General features: G+C 39.3%; 1 protein-coding gene and 1 long non-coding RNA gene across 2 annotated transcripts; both read right to left on the reverse strand.

Moving 5' to 3' along the window:
• Positions 1-290: 290 nt before the first annotated feature.
• Positions 291-3751, reverse strand: LOC121398132. The gene is made up of 4 exons (XR_005964125.1): positions 3707-3751; positions 1746-1921; positions 846-906; positions 291-495 (listed from the first exon to the last, which is right to left on the reverse strand). It is a non-coding gene; the product is annotated as an uncharacterized LOC121398132 (long non-coding RNA).
• A 4225-nt stretch (positions 3752-7976) lies between these two features.
• On the reverse strand, positions 7977-15446 carry pyy.L (peptide YY L homeolog). The gene is made up of 4 exons (XM_018236992.2): positions 15357-15446; positions 9872-10059; positions 8746-8829; positions 7977-8293 (listed from the first exon to the last, which is right to left on the reverse strand). The coding sequence occupies exons 2-4, from the start codon at positions 10057-10059 to the stop codon at positions 8266-8268; spliced, it is 300 nt and encodes a 99-aa protein (XP_018092481.2). The 5' UTR covers positions 15357-15446; the 3' UTR covers positions 7977-8265.
• Positions 15447-15687: the final 241 nt, after the last annotated feature.

Raw genomic sequence — 15687 nt, forward strand, 5'->3', positions numbered from 1 at the left:
AACAAGCACAACGGTGCTTCAAGATTGGCACCCCAGCTACCTATTTGGGCCTCTCTACAGGGTCACCTCCACATTTCAGTAACCACTGATACAGAGAATGAGCAGGCAGTCTCATCAAGAAAGAGGGACACCATACCTCCTAAAATTCAATAAAAGTGGCAAATATTAGTTCCAATAATTTTAAACAATCCAATAGGGTCCATAAGTCAGACAGTCTGGCCTAAGTAATACTAAACTATTGTTTTTGTTCTTTCAGTAGTTACCCTGTATAAAACACACATCAGACAATAGGCTGGAATTGGTTTTTATTACACAGATCACCAGGGAAGTAGTAATTTTCTTTACACAACACTACAAGATGGGTATATTTCAAACACAAAAGGTCTATCTAGAGAGGTGTTTTGGGTCTCCTGTCTCCATTCAGCCTGTTCCACTGCAGTCTCCTAAAACCAAGAAGATCATTCTCCCACTGGGTTCTTTATTCTCAAGGATCTTCTAAAGAAAGAGTTAAGAAGAAAGGAAAAATGAACGGAATAGAATACGAACATGAGAGGAGAAGCAAACCAAAAAGTTCAGGTGGAACAAATTCAGGACAGGAACATTAGAGAATAAGTGGACCAACAAGTTCCGTAGGAACAAATTCACAGCTGCTTTGGGAAGTAAGACTTTTATTGATTTTGGAGAAAAAAATAGATATATTTATAGGTACTCTAGGCTAAGAAAGCAGGCAGAAACCAAGATTAAAATAGTATCAGTATAGTATAATAGAGGACGATAAAGGGACAGTGGACAAATGTCTGATAAGCATCATGGAAAACCAACAGCCAACAACTGAGATTACTCACCATACACTATTAGAAGCTGTGACTGTTTTCTACCCCAGGTTGTTCCCATCTTTTTCCAAATCTAAAATGAATAGTACAGGTGAAATAATGATGTATTTCAAGATCCTTGTAGATGCCTCAGAAGGTACCAATCCATGCACATTTAATGAACCATTCAATATCTTGTACTGTGATTTTATTTATTTAACTCCCCATTAAACATCATCCTCATGAATAAGATCTCCATAAGTCCTAAATCCTATCAAGTCCCCACTTTTGAAATGTCCATAGAACATGGTTGGTATAAGTTGGGGGGCACTGGTAGATCTGATCAGTATGAAGAAGTAGAGAGTAGGTGGATGATTGTGGGTATCCAATGGGATGAGAAGACAAACATTCTGAGTTAAACAATCTGTTGCATGAAGGAAATCTTACAGTTTTTAGTACTATTACAAATGTCTAGAAGTCAATACAAGATCAGGAATGGAGTCTACCTATTTTGGATTTGACAGTATCTTTTAACAGATGTCAGCTAATGGCATATTCTCTTTCTAGACAAATGTTAATATAGAAATCAAATTGGGATTTGGTTTGATATTCAGCCAAATTTGTAGAAGCACTAGACTAAATGAATTTAATGAATCCCTAATTTCCACCTTATTTTTCTAGCTTATGTTTTTTTCTGCTAAAACCAGTCCAGGTCCTGATCTACCTATAAATTCTTAGGTGCCATAATATTTTATAATAATTGATATACAGGGATAGTAATATAGACTGTAGGACAGCGAATGTTGCAGGAATTTAATTTAGTGGCACAAATGTTGATGTCATTGATGGTAAACAAGGTTAGTGTAGGAGGTAGAAGTTTTGATTGTTGGGTATTGGAACCAACATGATATCAGAATGGAGCTGTTCACCTACCTGGGGCGGGTGATAAAAGTTATATACTGCCACCAGTCTTCATAATACTTGGCCAGTTGCTCTGGGGATGCTTGATCTCCTGGATGCATGGGTTCACTGGGAGCTGCGGAGCACTCAAAGCTCACAGCCAAAATGATGAAGAAAAGAACCAAGAACTTGCTGATAAGGGAGGTCATCTGCATTAGAACGGTAGAAGGTTTAGCTTGACTTCAATGGTTTCCAAAAGAACAAGACTGAAATGTTGTGACCCTCTTAACTTCTACTCCCATGGTTTTTTCGACCATCTTTCTAAAACTGTTTCACCTTTTCTAACAGACATTAAGTTTATTTGTGGTCCTGATTTCCACCTTCTGCATCTTCCAGTAGAGTCAGCGCAATGAACAGCTGCTCTTCATCTGATGGTTGTGTGTTCTCTCATTAATTCAGCTCATTAAATCTCTCCCATTAGGTGACCTTTTTTAAGGACAGAAATCCTGTGGTCACTTAGATAGAAACTAGTACTAAACAGATATATTGCCATTTGCCCAGCAGTAAGAACATAGAGTAAAGACAGGGTACATTTGTCTAGACATCTTAAGGCTCTGCTGACATCTGATGTTCTAAGTTTCTATTCTGTTGTAGGAAAATATTTTACTGTATTAAGTGATCTATAGGACCCACCTTGAACATGGGAACCCATGGTTTAAGAAACCCTTTAATAGTACTGTATAGTCTAAATTTTAAATACAGTAGATGCCAAGCTTCTAGAAGAGTCACCCAGAAATATGTATTTATATTTTTCTTTTATTTGGTATGAAGACCGGAAGATTAATCTGTTTTGGCTTTAGTTTCGCTTCACAGGTAAACACCATCGAGCCATTTACCATTTTGCTTATCTGCAAGTCTACAGTCACACAAGAGCAACTCTGTTTTGCTTCTGAATACAGATTAATCATGTCAAATTGTGTTTGCTCTAAGTAGCCAGTGATATAAATGGTACTTTTGAAAGGTAAATTGTGTTCTTAGCCTGTTGTCCTCCAACAAGAGCAGTTAAATGCTCCGACATTAAGACTAACCTTGTGTGGATATGTATTTGTTTGCAAACCGAGCAAAAAAAATGTTCAGTAAATCACCAAGAGAATTTAACAAAACCAATGGTCCCGTTCAAAGAGTCTTTGACACTATCTTTTATGGACTTGGGTTTCAAGTTCAGAAGATACAAAAATACTCAGACTTTGGACTTTGACCAAAGATGTTGACTTTGCAACGTTGGTCCTATAGTTTGAGTTGCTTAATCCAAACTCACTGGTCTGAGGCAGTATAGCCTCATATTGTACTACAAACAGCTCTAGAATTTAATAGTCTTTCCCTATCGCATTACTCAATTTTTTTCTGTGTTTTCAATCCTTCTGAGATGACGGAGATTGTTCTTTGTCGCAATGCCTTCTAAAATTGATCATATTTCCCTAAATCATTTTGATCTTTAACATGATTGGTAAGTTGGGGAAACAGAGAACTTGCAAGTAGGCTATGCTCTGCCTAAAACTGGAGAGCAAAGCTATAGTGAGTGAATGATAATTAAACGTTTTAATTATACATTCAACAGTGGATGATTTAAATTCTGATATCACAGCCTGGAGTCCAAAGTTCTTGTTTTTTTGTAAAGAGCCAGGTCATTCCTTTTGTGTAGTTACAAAAACAGAAAAGATTTTAGCCAGAATTTAAAATGTTTTAACTTTTTAAAGAATGGTCTCAACTCTCAACTTCTTTAAAATAAACTGAGCTGAACCAATGTTGGGGACTTTATAAGAGAACGTCTGTTTCATCCGAGATTCCTCGCACACCTGCCTAATCCTGTCAGGCAATGGAAGAAAAATGGACATTTAAATCCGCAACTAAACACTTTCCCAAGGTTTTACGCTTTGCACTTTTAGCCCAGAGTAAAGGGAATGTTCTATGGGACAAACAAGGGGAGCTCTTACCTTGACAAGTTCACGTCTAATGGAGTCTGATTGACCCTGGAAAAACAATGTCGTTTTTATCCTGCTTTGTGGCCCTTCCCACTTCTTAGTCACCGCCGTTTCGTGGTTACCCTCCATCCTTGTCCCCCCTTGCTACCTGTCAACAAGTCACCTTTACAGTTAAACAGTTGCGCATTACCTCTGAAATAAGCTAAATATTTACGGTTGATAAAGCCCAAGCATAGACACCAATATGGCTGAGATTATGCTTGTCTGGAAAGAGAGAACACATTGCCATTGTTTTGTATATTTGCAGGACAACACAAAATGGTAGAATTAGGACACAAAAACAATGCACTTTTGTATTTTGTTTCTGGATATTGGAACTAAACCCCAAATTCTATTCAGTGTGAAGATGCATTTAATGTGATGGAAATTGCCCAAGAAATAAGTAGAAATACTACTCTTCTTACCCTACCCTTCTCCACTCAAGGTGCTCCTGTAAAGGGGTCAATAAATTGTAGGTCAGTGATTTGTAAGTCTAGAAGTCAAAGTAGGGTGATATTAGAACGCAACCCCTTTTAAAAGTGTTGGCTTTGACATTCTGTAATAAAATGATGAACCGTAGGTAACCCCATTGCCTGCAGATAAAACTTGTTGTTCTCCTAGGCCTCTGAATCAATGGCAAGTGCTGAGGTAGCTGGTGCTTGCACATGAGGAGAAGACCTTTCTCTGAACACTGGTGTAGAAGATACACAGGACAGCTTATTTGTCTGTGTCCCGGTTCATACGTTTTGTAGCTCTGTGGATGTATAATTTTGAGAAGAAAAACCGAGCAGATATATTGTATTTAGCATTGAATTATTGATTAACAAAACAAACTGTAAGCCCAGGCACCCCAGTTTACTCTTTAGTCACAGTAATACTATTGTTGTTGAGGTGCCTGGACATCACAAGAGCTTCAATAAAAGTTAGGAAACACAAAGAATTGTAGTTCATAGCATCGCCTATTGGTGCCATAAATGATGACCAGTTAATGAAAACTCTCCCTTTGTCAGGCAGTACATTTTCCACCCCACAGAAGTAACACATTTCCCAGATCTACTCAACCCCTTAACCTGATAGAATAGTTCCAGGCTTAATTATAACTAGGGATGCACCGAATCAATTATTTTGGATTCGGCTGAACCCCCAAATCCTTTGAATCCGAACCCTAATTTGCATATGCAAATTAGAGGTGGGAAGGGAAAACCAGATTTCTCTCCCTGTGCCTAATTTGCATATGCAAATTAGGAATCATTTCGGCCAGGCAGAAGGATTTGCCCGAATTGGAATCCTGGCCTAATCCCGAACCGAATCCTGGATTAGGTGCATCCCTAATTATAACAAGAAACAGCTGAGAACAAGCTCAGTTGTCTCAATAAGGCATTAAAGCAGCTGTTGCTCCTGAATATAAAGTAGCTGGTTTGAACACTAGGTCCATCCATCTGTCAGCCTTACCTGTTGCAGCACCATAGTTTGCCCACCAGGTGGCATTTGCGGTGTATGTAGTTGGTACTAGTTACCGAGCAAACCCGCATACAAACTCAAGAGGATATATCTCAAGGTGATCAACCACAAAACAACATATTTTTATTATAGTATAGGAAATCCAGGGTTATGGTCATTATCAAGTGGGGTTACTTGACCATAATGTTAGTTATACTTTTAAGACCATTTCTCTTCATTTTATATTTTCTGAACTACTCAGATTGACACATCAAGATTTTTGTGGGATTGACACATCAGGATTTTTCTGGCACACATGAATCTATCTTACCAAAGTCTGCCCTGTAGACTTTTCAAAGGGTTGCCAGCTTTTCTTGGAATAAATACTAGGAGTTATTATTTTTCTTTACTATTAATACAATTGGCACCCAGTGTAATAATCTTTTTACCAGCCAAGCTAATAAAATACTGACCAGTACAGGTATCTGGAAACCCAACAGTCAGATCATTAGATGATTACAAGTTGCTCCTTAATGATAAGAGCAAAACACATTTCCTCCATTCACTATCCAAAACCCATCCTTTTCCAGTATGCCAAGCAGTTTATTGGACATTTGGGCAGTAGCAAGGCAGGTTTTGGATTTAGGGAATGGTATAGATTTACTAAAGTTTAAAATAAGGAATGAAAGACAGATGATTAATAAATATGGGGCAGATTTACAACTTGTCATGTTTAAATGGTCAGTTGCAATCAGTCAGTAACGATCAATAATACTTATTACCCTCAATAATCTCTCCAAAACAAATCAGATAGGATCAATCAAATTTTATTGATTAGAAATTGTCCTTCTGGTAAGCAGACTCAATGTCTTAGCCTTGATAATTGGATTAATTTCTAATTTACAGTATTTTAGCCACTGTCTTGTCCGCCATCAAACTTGTAAGATTAGTTTTGATGAAAGCAAAAAATTAAGTTTTTCGGGTGTCTGTTGGGGTTGTAATACAATCGGTTGCATTACAGGAGCTCAATAAGATAATATTGAAAAGAGAAGATATAAAGACAGGGTTAACTAGGATATGGGAAGGACCTTCAAGAAGATGATTAAAGAAGAAATGTGGATGGATGTGAGGGATGGAAGTTCTAAAGCTCAAATTCAAGGTTTAATGGAACAGGAGATGTGGGCTGGTGTAGAGGCTGGTAGGTGAGACAATACTTTTGGTTTTTGGTTTTCAGGAACAGAAGGAAAATGTAACAGAATGTAACCTTGTTTTAGGGAAGAACCAGATGTGAAAGTTTGGTGCAAATAAGCCCTAACACTGCATGTTTTTTTGGCTCCTTTTAGCCCATCTAACCCTAATCAGGTTGGTTCCTCTGCTTTCTCTCCTTTCTTTATGTTCAGTGTGGGGAATACAGACAGACACTTGCATCTCCTGACAGATGATTTAATAAAAGAAAATCAGCAGCAATGATTCTCTCACCTACCCTAAAACAATACCATTCAGTTGGAAAAATGACCTGACGATACATCAAATCTGTCGCTATCTCCTCACTCTCAGTAACATCTAGATTTCTCATCCAAGGGGCATCACTCTGGTCAGTAATGGAATTATCTTGTTGACTATCAGAGACTTGGAAAATAAATGATTCCGATGCAGCTTTCTTATTGTCCCTTCAGGGTATATTATCAGATATTATCTGATAAAGAGGAAGGGTGTATTGAGGGTTCACAATCATTGTCCTATATCAATATAATCAATTTTGTGTTTTACAGCGGTGCTTTCTAAATTTGTACATATAAGTGGGTGATTTATGCAATATAAATAAATATTCGTGAGCCGGGTTAATTGACATGGTCATACAAAGAACCATGTTGAGTCCATGGTCCGTAGAAATCACTTTGAGGACCACATAGGACACATGGGCCTTCACTTGGCCTGCAATGTTCTATATGGATCTCCACAGTTTGTGTTAAGCATGGCATTCTGCTGCCACAAGTTTTATTCTTAAAAGGAATCTTTTTGTACCTGCCATATCCTAAAGTGTGAATGTGAGTTGTTGTCTTGAAAAAAGAGGACCATGACTAACCTCCGCAACCAAAAATATCATTCTCTTTTGTTTCAAATGATAGAGTTCCACGGATCATACTGTACTCCAAGTCTAGAGCTACCAGAGGAATGTACCAGTGCTACATACAGTGCCAGACCTTATCACCAAAATGAACTAGATCTGATTTTATGGTACTACCAGGCTGTGGTCTTTCCCAACAGCACCAAGAAATGAATGGCCTGTACCTGCAGATAAGCCCCAAAGAAGTAGCTGTGTATATGTCTGTATGGGACGGTGCATAAACTTCCTGATAAATGATAGAACATTTAGGAATAAACATATGTTTTTATATGTATTTTGAATAATTCTCAGGCTCTTCCAAGGTCCCATGGGTTGCAGTTCAGAAAACAAAAAATAATCATAGAAATGGGCTGTTTGAGCAGCATAATGAGTTTCCAGGTCATATATCAACTAAATATAGGCTCCTCTACAATTAGGAAAGTCCTCAGGGGATGGATATAAAGATGGGGAAGGATCTTTGTCTCACCATAAGTAACCCAGAAGCTGAATTCTTTTACAAGAGCATGCACAATTCTGCACCTTTACTTCATTTAGGAAACAGCAAAGCTAAAAGAGGTCCATGGCTTTATTACTCAAGAGTGCATTTGCTTTGCTTTCCACTGTTTTAACCCAGAAGGACTGAACACACTACTGCATGAAGATTTACCTATTAATAAAAACACATCCACACTAGTATTAGTTCCATTAAACTTGCTTTTAATTCTGGAAATATCACGGACTTTGTGTCATGGGAGAGGCAACACACAAAGACACACATAACGTCACCCACACGTGCACACACACACACGCTCACACACATTTCATCTCGCAAGGGCATCGCAGCCTTCTCTTTACACCCTGCTGGGGAGGGACATGTGACACGGGGTCCATCGGAATGCATTGTGATGTAAAAATAATTGATACATTAAAAAGAAGGAAGGGGCAGCTGTCAGCCAATGAGGAGAGGGGCAGATGCGTTGATTGGTCACCAATTGTAGGAAGAGTCATCAAACCTAGAGACAGAGAGCACAGGAGTCAGAGTATTCTGCTGGATTATTCATCATTCACATCAGTCCCTGCACCAGTGGAGCTTACTTTCTAAGGTCCCATGACTTCCTACACTTGTATCTATTATATTCACATTCTGTGGTCAGTTGCATTAGAAGCATGAATGACTGTGCTTTGTTTTTGGACCATTGGATACAACTCACTCAAGCATGGGTTTCGTTCCCTTGCTATTTTTTCACTTGCTCATATACAGTAGTTGCAAAGACTGCCCCACAATGAAGACAGTAGAGTGTGCATTCAAGGGTAAATTTATGTTGATTCCACACCCTGGTGTAGAGTTTTCTCCAGGTCCAATAATCCAGCAACCAACCAGAAGGTAACATTTATATGTGAGAAGTAATTTCTTTCTCTCTTTTTTTCTTTTACCTGCCCCATGTTGTATTTAGGTAGTTCTTACCTTGATCTGCTATTGTAATTTTCAAAGTCCCCAGTAAGAAGGTCAGACAGAAGACTATCAGCTGGGCTGTCCCTCTTCCCATATCTACGCACCAAAACAGTTACAGATCTTATTAGGAGTTATAAGAAGGGTTATTGGAGGAGTCACGGGGAGGGTTATATGGAGCAATAGGAGGAGTTATAGGGAGGGTTATATGGAGCAATAGGAGGAGTTATAGGGAGGGGTATATGGAGCAATAGGAGGAGTTATAGGGAGGGTTATATGGAGCAATAGGAGGAGTTATAGGGAGGGTTATATGGAGCAATAGGAGGAGTTATAGGGAGGGTTATATAGAGCAATAGGAGGAGTTATAGGGAGGGTTATATGGAGCAATAGGAGGAGTTATAGGGAGGGTTATATGGAGCAATAGGAGGAGTTATAGGGAGGGTTATATGGAGCAATAGGAGGAGTTATAGGGAGGGTTATATGGAGCAATAGGAGGAGTTATAAGGAGGGTTATTAGGAGCAATAGGAGGAGTTTTATGGAGGGTTATATAGAGCAATAGGATGAGATCTAGGTAAGGTTATATGAAGCAATAAAAGGAGTTATAGCGAGGTTTATACTAGGGAAGCACTAAATCCACATTATAATTATGTGCATATGAAAATGAGTACGATCCCCTAAAAAAATTACAGCATACAAAAAAACCTATCACCTTAAATTATCCAGTGGCCCAAATTGTGTTCGAAAAGTGTATATATATTATATATATATATATATATATATATATATATATACACTTTGATATTTTCTATGGGAAAAAAGCCCCTGCTACCTGTGTATAATGTCCCCTAATGTACGTGTAAAGAGTAATCGTGCCACAAGCATCTGCAGAGAAAACAACCCCAACCTTGATAGTCCTTCCTGATAGTTTCATTTTTCATCTCTTTACCCAGTTTAGTTGCACGTCTCTGCACTCTCTCTAGCTCATTAATATCCTTCTTAATTCAAGGTGAGGCCTTATCAGGGGCCTATAAAGATTCAGTGCATTTGTAGTTTATACTGAAGAGGAGTTATAGGAAAGAGCTCTGTAGGGGTAAATATCTATAAAGAGAATTCACAGTTATTAGCAGTTAATAGACCGACCTTTGTCTTGTTACCAGGTTAATATAATGCCTCAGTGCAATCAGATATTTTGTCATCTCTTCGGGTGATGCGTCATTTCCAGGATTTTCTGGTTTTGTGGGATACCCTTGTGCTACCATGCCCAAACATATCAATGCACACACTGCCATAGTGACCATCATCGGGCAGAGCTTCATGGAGTTCACCATCTGGTGGAGAAGAGCAAGAAGACTGAGTACATGGATGTCCTTATTGTGACCCTCACTGCAACATATGGAAATTTGAGCTTTTTATCTGCAAAGAAACCACCACTACCATCTCTTTCCCAATCTTCTCAGCACTGTGTACATATCTGGTGATTATATTGAATGTATATATAGTGAACAAAGTAGCCCCTCTTGTAAATTATAAGGATATTATAACTTACCGAGGAGTTTAAAAACACAAGGCAGAAGGTAACTTCTAATATCCTCATATTTTACAACTGGGGGTACTTTATTTATTATAATACACAAGTTTCAATGAGTCATGTGACAGAAATGACATCAGGACTCACCGTTTATAACTGATGACACCTATTTTGGATTCGGCCGAACCCCTGAATCCTTTGTGAAAGATTCGGCCTAATACTGAACCGAATCCGAACCCTAATTTGCATATGCAAATTAGGGGTGGGAAGGGGACATTTTTTTACTTCCTTGTTTTGTGACTAAAAAGTCACGGGATTTCCCTCCCCACCCCTAATTTGCATATGCAAATTAGGATTCCGATTTGGTTCGGCCAGGCAGAAGGATTCAACCAAATCTGTATCCTGCTGAAAAAGCCCAAATCCTGGCCGAATCCCGAACCGAATCCTGGATTCGGTGCATTCCTAGTAATAACTTTATTCTACTAATGTTCCTCTGAAGGCCATTAGTAATGTTGTTACTTAATAATTCAATTTTCAGGGTTGCCATTCTGGCTTTTCATTTTATTTAACATCCATTAGACAATTAAGAAATCGGGTACCTTGTGGGTTAGAAAATAATAGATTTGTTCCATTAACCTCTTTGGAACTCTTGTTCCCAAAAACCTCTGCCTTCAACTTTAACTAGTCTATATGACCTCTTGCTCTAGAACAGTGGTCCCCAACCAGTAGCTCGCGAGCAACATGTTGCTCACCAACCCCTTGGATGTTGCTCCCAGTGGCCTCAAAGCAGGTGCTTATTTTTGAATTCCAGGCTTGGAGGCAAGTTTTGGTTGTATAAAAACCATATGTACTGCCAAACAGAGCCTCCTGTAGGCTACCAGTGCATATAGGGGCTACCAAACAGCCAATCAAAGCTCTTATTTGACATCCTCATGGATTTTTTCATGCTTGTGTTGCTCTCCAACTCTTTTTACATTTAAATGTGGCTCACGAGTAAAAAAGGTTGGGGACCCCTGCTCTAGAACCTTAATAACCTATTGATCAACTATAACGTATTGCTCTAGATAACACAATACAGTAAATGCTATTGTCCCATGCATATTTTCCTTATCTGCTTTTTTGATCACATACTGTATTGCACTTCCATTATAATTCAAGTGCTAAATCTGATGCTAATGTTTCATGTAGAACTTCTCCTATATACCATATAACTGCTCCTTATAAATCTTCCCAATCCCATATCAATTCCATATTGTTTCATTACACAGCTCCCTATAACTCTTCCTATTGCTTCATATAACCCTCCCTATAACTCCTCCTATTGCTCCATATAACCCTCCCTATAACTCCTCCTATTGCTCCATATACCCCTCCCTATAACTCCTCCTATTGCTCCATATAACCCTCCCTATAACTCCTCCTATTGCTCCATATACCCCTCCCTATAACTCCTCCTATTGCTCCATATAACCCTCCCTATAACTCCTCCTATTGCTCCATATAACCCTCCCTATAACTCCTCCTATTGCTCCATATAGCCCTCCCTATAACTCCTCCTATTGCTCCATATAACCCTCCCTATAACTCCTCCTATTGCTCCATATAACCCTCCCTATAACTCCTCCTATTGCTCCATGTAACCCTCCCTATAACTCCTCCTATTGCTCCATATAACCCTCCCAATAACTCCTCCTATTGCTCCATATCAGCCTCCCAATAACTCCTCCAATTGCTCCATAACCCTCCAATAACTCCTCCTATTGCTCCATATAACCCTCCCTATAACTCCTCCTATTGCTCCATATAACCCTCCCTATAACTCCTCCTATTGCTCCATATAACCCTCCCTATAACTCCTCCTTTTTCTCCATGTAACCCTCCCTATAACTCTTCCTATTGCTTCATACAACCCTCTAACCCTCCCTATAACTCCTCCTATTGCTCCATATAACCCTCCCTATAACTCCTCCTATTGCTCCATATACCCCTCCCTATAACTCCTCCTATTGCTCCATATAACCCTCCCTATAACTCCTCCTATTGCTCCATATAACCCTCCCTATAACACCTCCTATTGCTCCATGTAACCCTCCCTATAACTCCTCCTATTGCTTCATACAACCCTCTAACCCTCCCTATAACTCCTCCTATTGCTCCATATAACCCTCCCAATAACTCCTCCTATTGCTCCATATCAGCCTCCCAATAACTCCTCCAATTGCTCCATATAACCCTCCCAATAACTCCTCCTATTGCTCCATATAACCCTCCCTATAACTCCTCCTATTGCTCCATATAACCCTCCCTATAACTCCTCCTATTGCTCCATATAACCCTCCCTATAACTCCTCCTTTTTCTCCATGTAACCCTCCCTATAACTCTTCCTATTGCTTCATACAACCCTCTAACCCTCCCTATAACTCCTCCTATTGCTCCATATAACCCTCCCTATAACTCCTCCTTTTTCTCCATGTAACCCTCCCTATAACTCTTCCTATTGCTTCATACAACCCTCTAACCCTCCCTATAACTCCTCCTATTGCTCCATATAACCCTCCCTATAACTCCTCCTATTGCTCCATATACCCCTCCCTATAACTCCTCCTATTGCTCCATATAACCCTCCCTATAACTCCTCCTATTGCTCCATATAACCCTCCCTATAACACCTTCTATTGCTCCATGTAACCCTCCCTATAACTCCTCCTATTGCTTCATACAACCCTCTAACCCTCCCTATAACTCCTCCTATTGCTCCATATAACCCTCCCAATAACTCCTCCTATCGCTCCATATCAGCCTCCCAATAACTCCTCCAATTGCTCCATATAACCCTCCCAATAACTCCTCCTATTGCTCCATATAACCCTCCCTATAACTCCTCCTATTGCTCCATATAACCCTCCCTATAACTCCTCCTATTGCTCCATGTAACCCTCCCTATAACTCCTCCTATTGCTCCATATACCCCTCCCTATAACTCCTCCTATTGCTCCATATACCCCTCCCTATAACTCCTCCTATTGCTCCATATAACCCTCCCTATAACTTCACCTATTGCTTCAGACAACCCTCTAACCCTCCCTATAACTCCTCCTATTGCTCCATATAACGCTCCCAATAACTCCTCCTATTGCTCCATATCAGCCTCCCAATAACTCCTCCAATTGCTCCATATAACCCTCCCAATAACTCCTCCTATTGCTCCATATAACCCTCCCTATAACTCCTCCTATTGCTCCATGTAACCCTCCCTATAACTCCTCCTATTGCTCCATATAACCCTCCCTATAACTCCTCCTATTGCTCCATATAACCCTCCCTATAACTCCTCCTATTGCTCCATATAACCCTCCCCATAACTCCTCCTATTGCTCCATATAACCCTCCCTATAACTCCTCCTATTGCTCCATATAACCCTACCTATAACTCCATATAAGGCTTCTAAAATTCCCCTTGTTGCTCACTATAAACCTTTCTATGGCTATTCCTATTACTATATATATATATATACTTGCTTGATAGCTCTTCCTATTACTCATTACTCATTACTTATTTCTATATAACATATCTCTATTATCCAACTATTATTCTATATACCATTAGCAACTACTGTTCCATATAACCCTCCCTACTTCTGTTGCTCCATAAAACCTCCCCTAGTGCTATTCCATACAGTTTTATAATCCCTCTACACAGCTATGCCTAATGTCCCATATAACCCATATACTATTTCTAACATTTCCTATTACCCCTTTATTCTATCTTCCTATAATACTACCAGGAGACATATGGAAACGCCTCATCAGCACTGTCCTGTGAAGACACCATTGGTCTGAAACCAAGGCTCAGTAATAATTAGAGAAAGCCATTAAGTCAATTGTTATTATTGAATGAAGCTTTGAAGAACAAAAGAACCGAGTAACAGAAAGAGATTCCATTGAACAGAAAGGATTGAAGGCATAGGTGGATTTTATTGGATATGTGGGGAGGCTAAGCTGAGAAGTTCCTACAAAAACCAGGACAGAGGGCACTTTATATTATCCTGCCATGGTTTCCGTAAGGAATTATACATATTATGAGTGGGAACTATATATTTAGTTGTAGACACCAGTTTAAAAAGAAGCCTGTAACCACTTACAGTGAATACTTAATGCTACATGAACATTGAAGTGCTTTGGCACCATTACAAATTGGGTTGATGATGTATCTAAGTAGCCGTCAAACAGAGACTTCCCTAAAGAGTTTAGGTAAGTTCTTCCCGTCGGTCGCCATAACATTCCAGTTCTACGTGTTTTTACAAAGCACATTAGAATGAAATACTCGATAAGTTAACTGCACAATGAAAAACAGCTGCATCCTTTGCATTGCATTAAGCACCAAGCTAGAAATGCAGAACGTTGCTAATAAAAGGAGAAAAATAAATACCCTTTGCTCTCTCTTCCTCAAATAAATCTACCCTGTGTCTATAGAAATTTATATTGGGGTATAGACACCATGAGGGCTCCAACTAACAAAACACCTTGGAAATATTTCCTGTAATAATGAAAATGTAAAAATGTAGATATAAGAGGAATGATAAATGTATTTATATAAATGCCACTGTCCAACAGAGCTTGCAATCTAGTGCTACTTGTCTTTTAACTTTACACCTAGGAATCCCCTGCTTCAGCCCATCTTTCTTGCTTATATATAGGCAGATATCTTTGGGGCAAATTCATAGGAAATTTAAAGACAGTAATTGCCAAACACTTTATAAAGTTTGTAATGTTATGTCCAATCTGACCAAAATCCAACAATCAGAGTTCATCTGTCCAATTCTCTCTTCCAATGTCGTTATGTTGTGATGGAATTCTGAGTCCTGGGAAAGGGGTTAAGTCCTTTTAAGTTCTACCTGTGATTGGGATAGTGCTGGACTTCTGTGCAAATGATATTTTAGATATTGTATGGTATTTGTCTGTTATTTAATATTGTCTTATTGTTAATTCTACAGCCTGACCTAAATCCTCCAGGAGATGTGTATTCCTTGAGAACAATGGAAATGAAGATGGAGAGGATGAGATTGGGTATAAAAAGATATCATCCAGATACTCACTGTGTGATGGAAGAGAAGAAAGGTTGCAGTCAGGTAGGAAGGTACAATTAGTCCTCAATCCCTCTGTCTCTGTCTCTGTAGGCTGCTCAGGAGAATCTGTTGTGTGTTCTTCATCAATGGCTTTATATCTCTTGTGGATACTGGAGAAGTAAGACAGCCCCTCCTACTCCCCAAACGTCCCTGCTCCGTCCCTTAATACCAGATACTCACTCATCCCTAAACTGATCAATGTTTTGCTTATTGTGAGGTTCCAATGGGTAAAAGGTGTGCGTGGGAGTGGAGAAGATTGTCTATTAACCTTTAGAGACATGATATAATCATCTGCCTTTTA

This window comes from Xenopus laevis, chromosome 9_10L (genome assembly GCF_017654675.1).
Source record: "Xenopus laevis strain J_2021 chromosome 9_10L, Xenopus_laevis_v10.1, whole genome shotgun sequence".
NCBI lineage: Eukaryota > Metazoa > Chordata > Amphibia > Anura > Pipidae > Xenopus > Xenopus laevis.

Excerpts from the sequence above, each read along its gene's own strand:
- pyy.L (XM_018236992.2), bottom strand. The coding sequence starts at position 10,059 with ATGGTGAACTCCATGAAGCTCTGCCCGATGATGGTCACTATGGCAGTG. Across the intron at positions 8,830-9,871 it reads AACCTGGTAACAAGACAAAG|ATATGGGAAGAGGGACAGCC; the intron begins GTCGGTCTATTA and ends TTTGGTGCGTAG. Across the intron at positions 8,294-8,745 it reads AATTACAATAGCAGATCAAG|GTTTGATGACTCTTCCTACA; the intron begins GTAAGAACTACC and ends CTCTGTCTCTAG.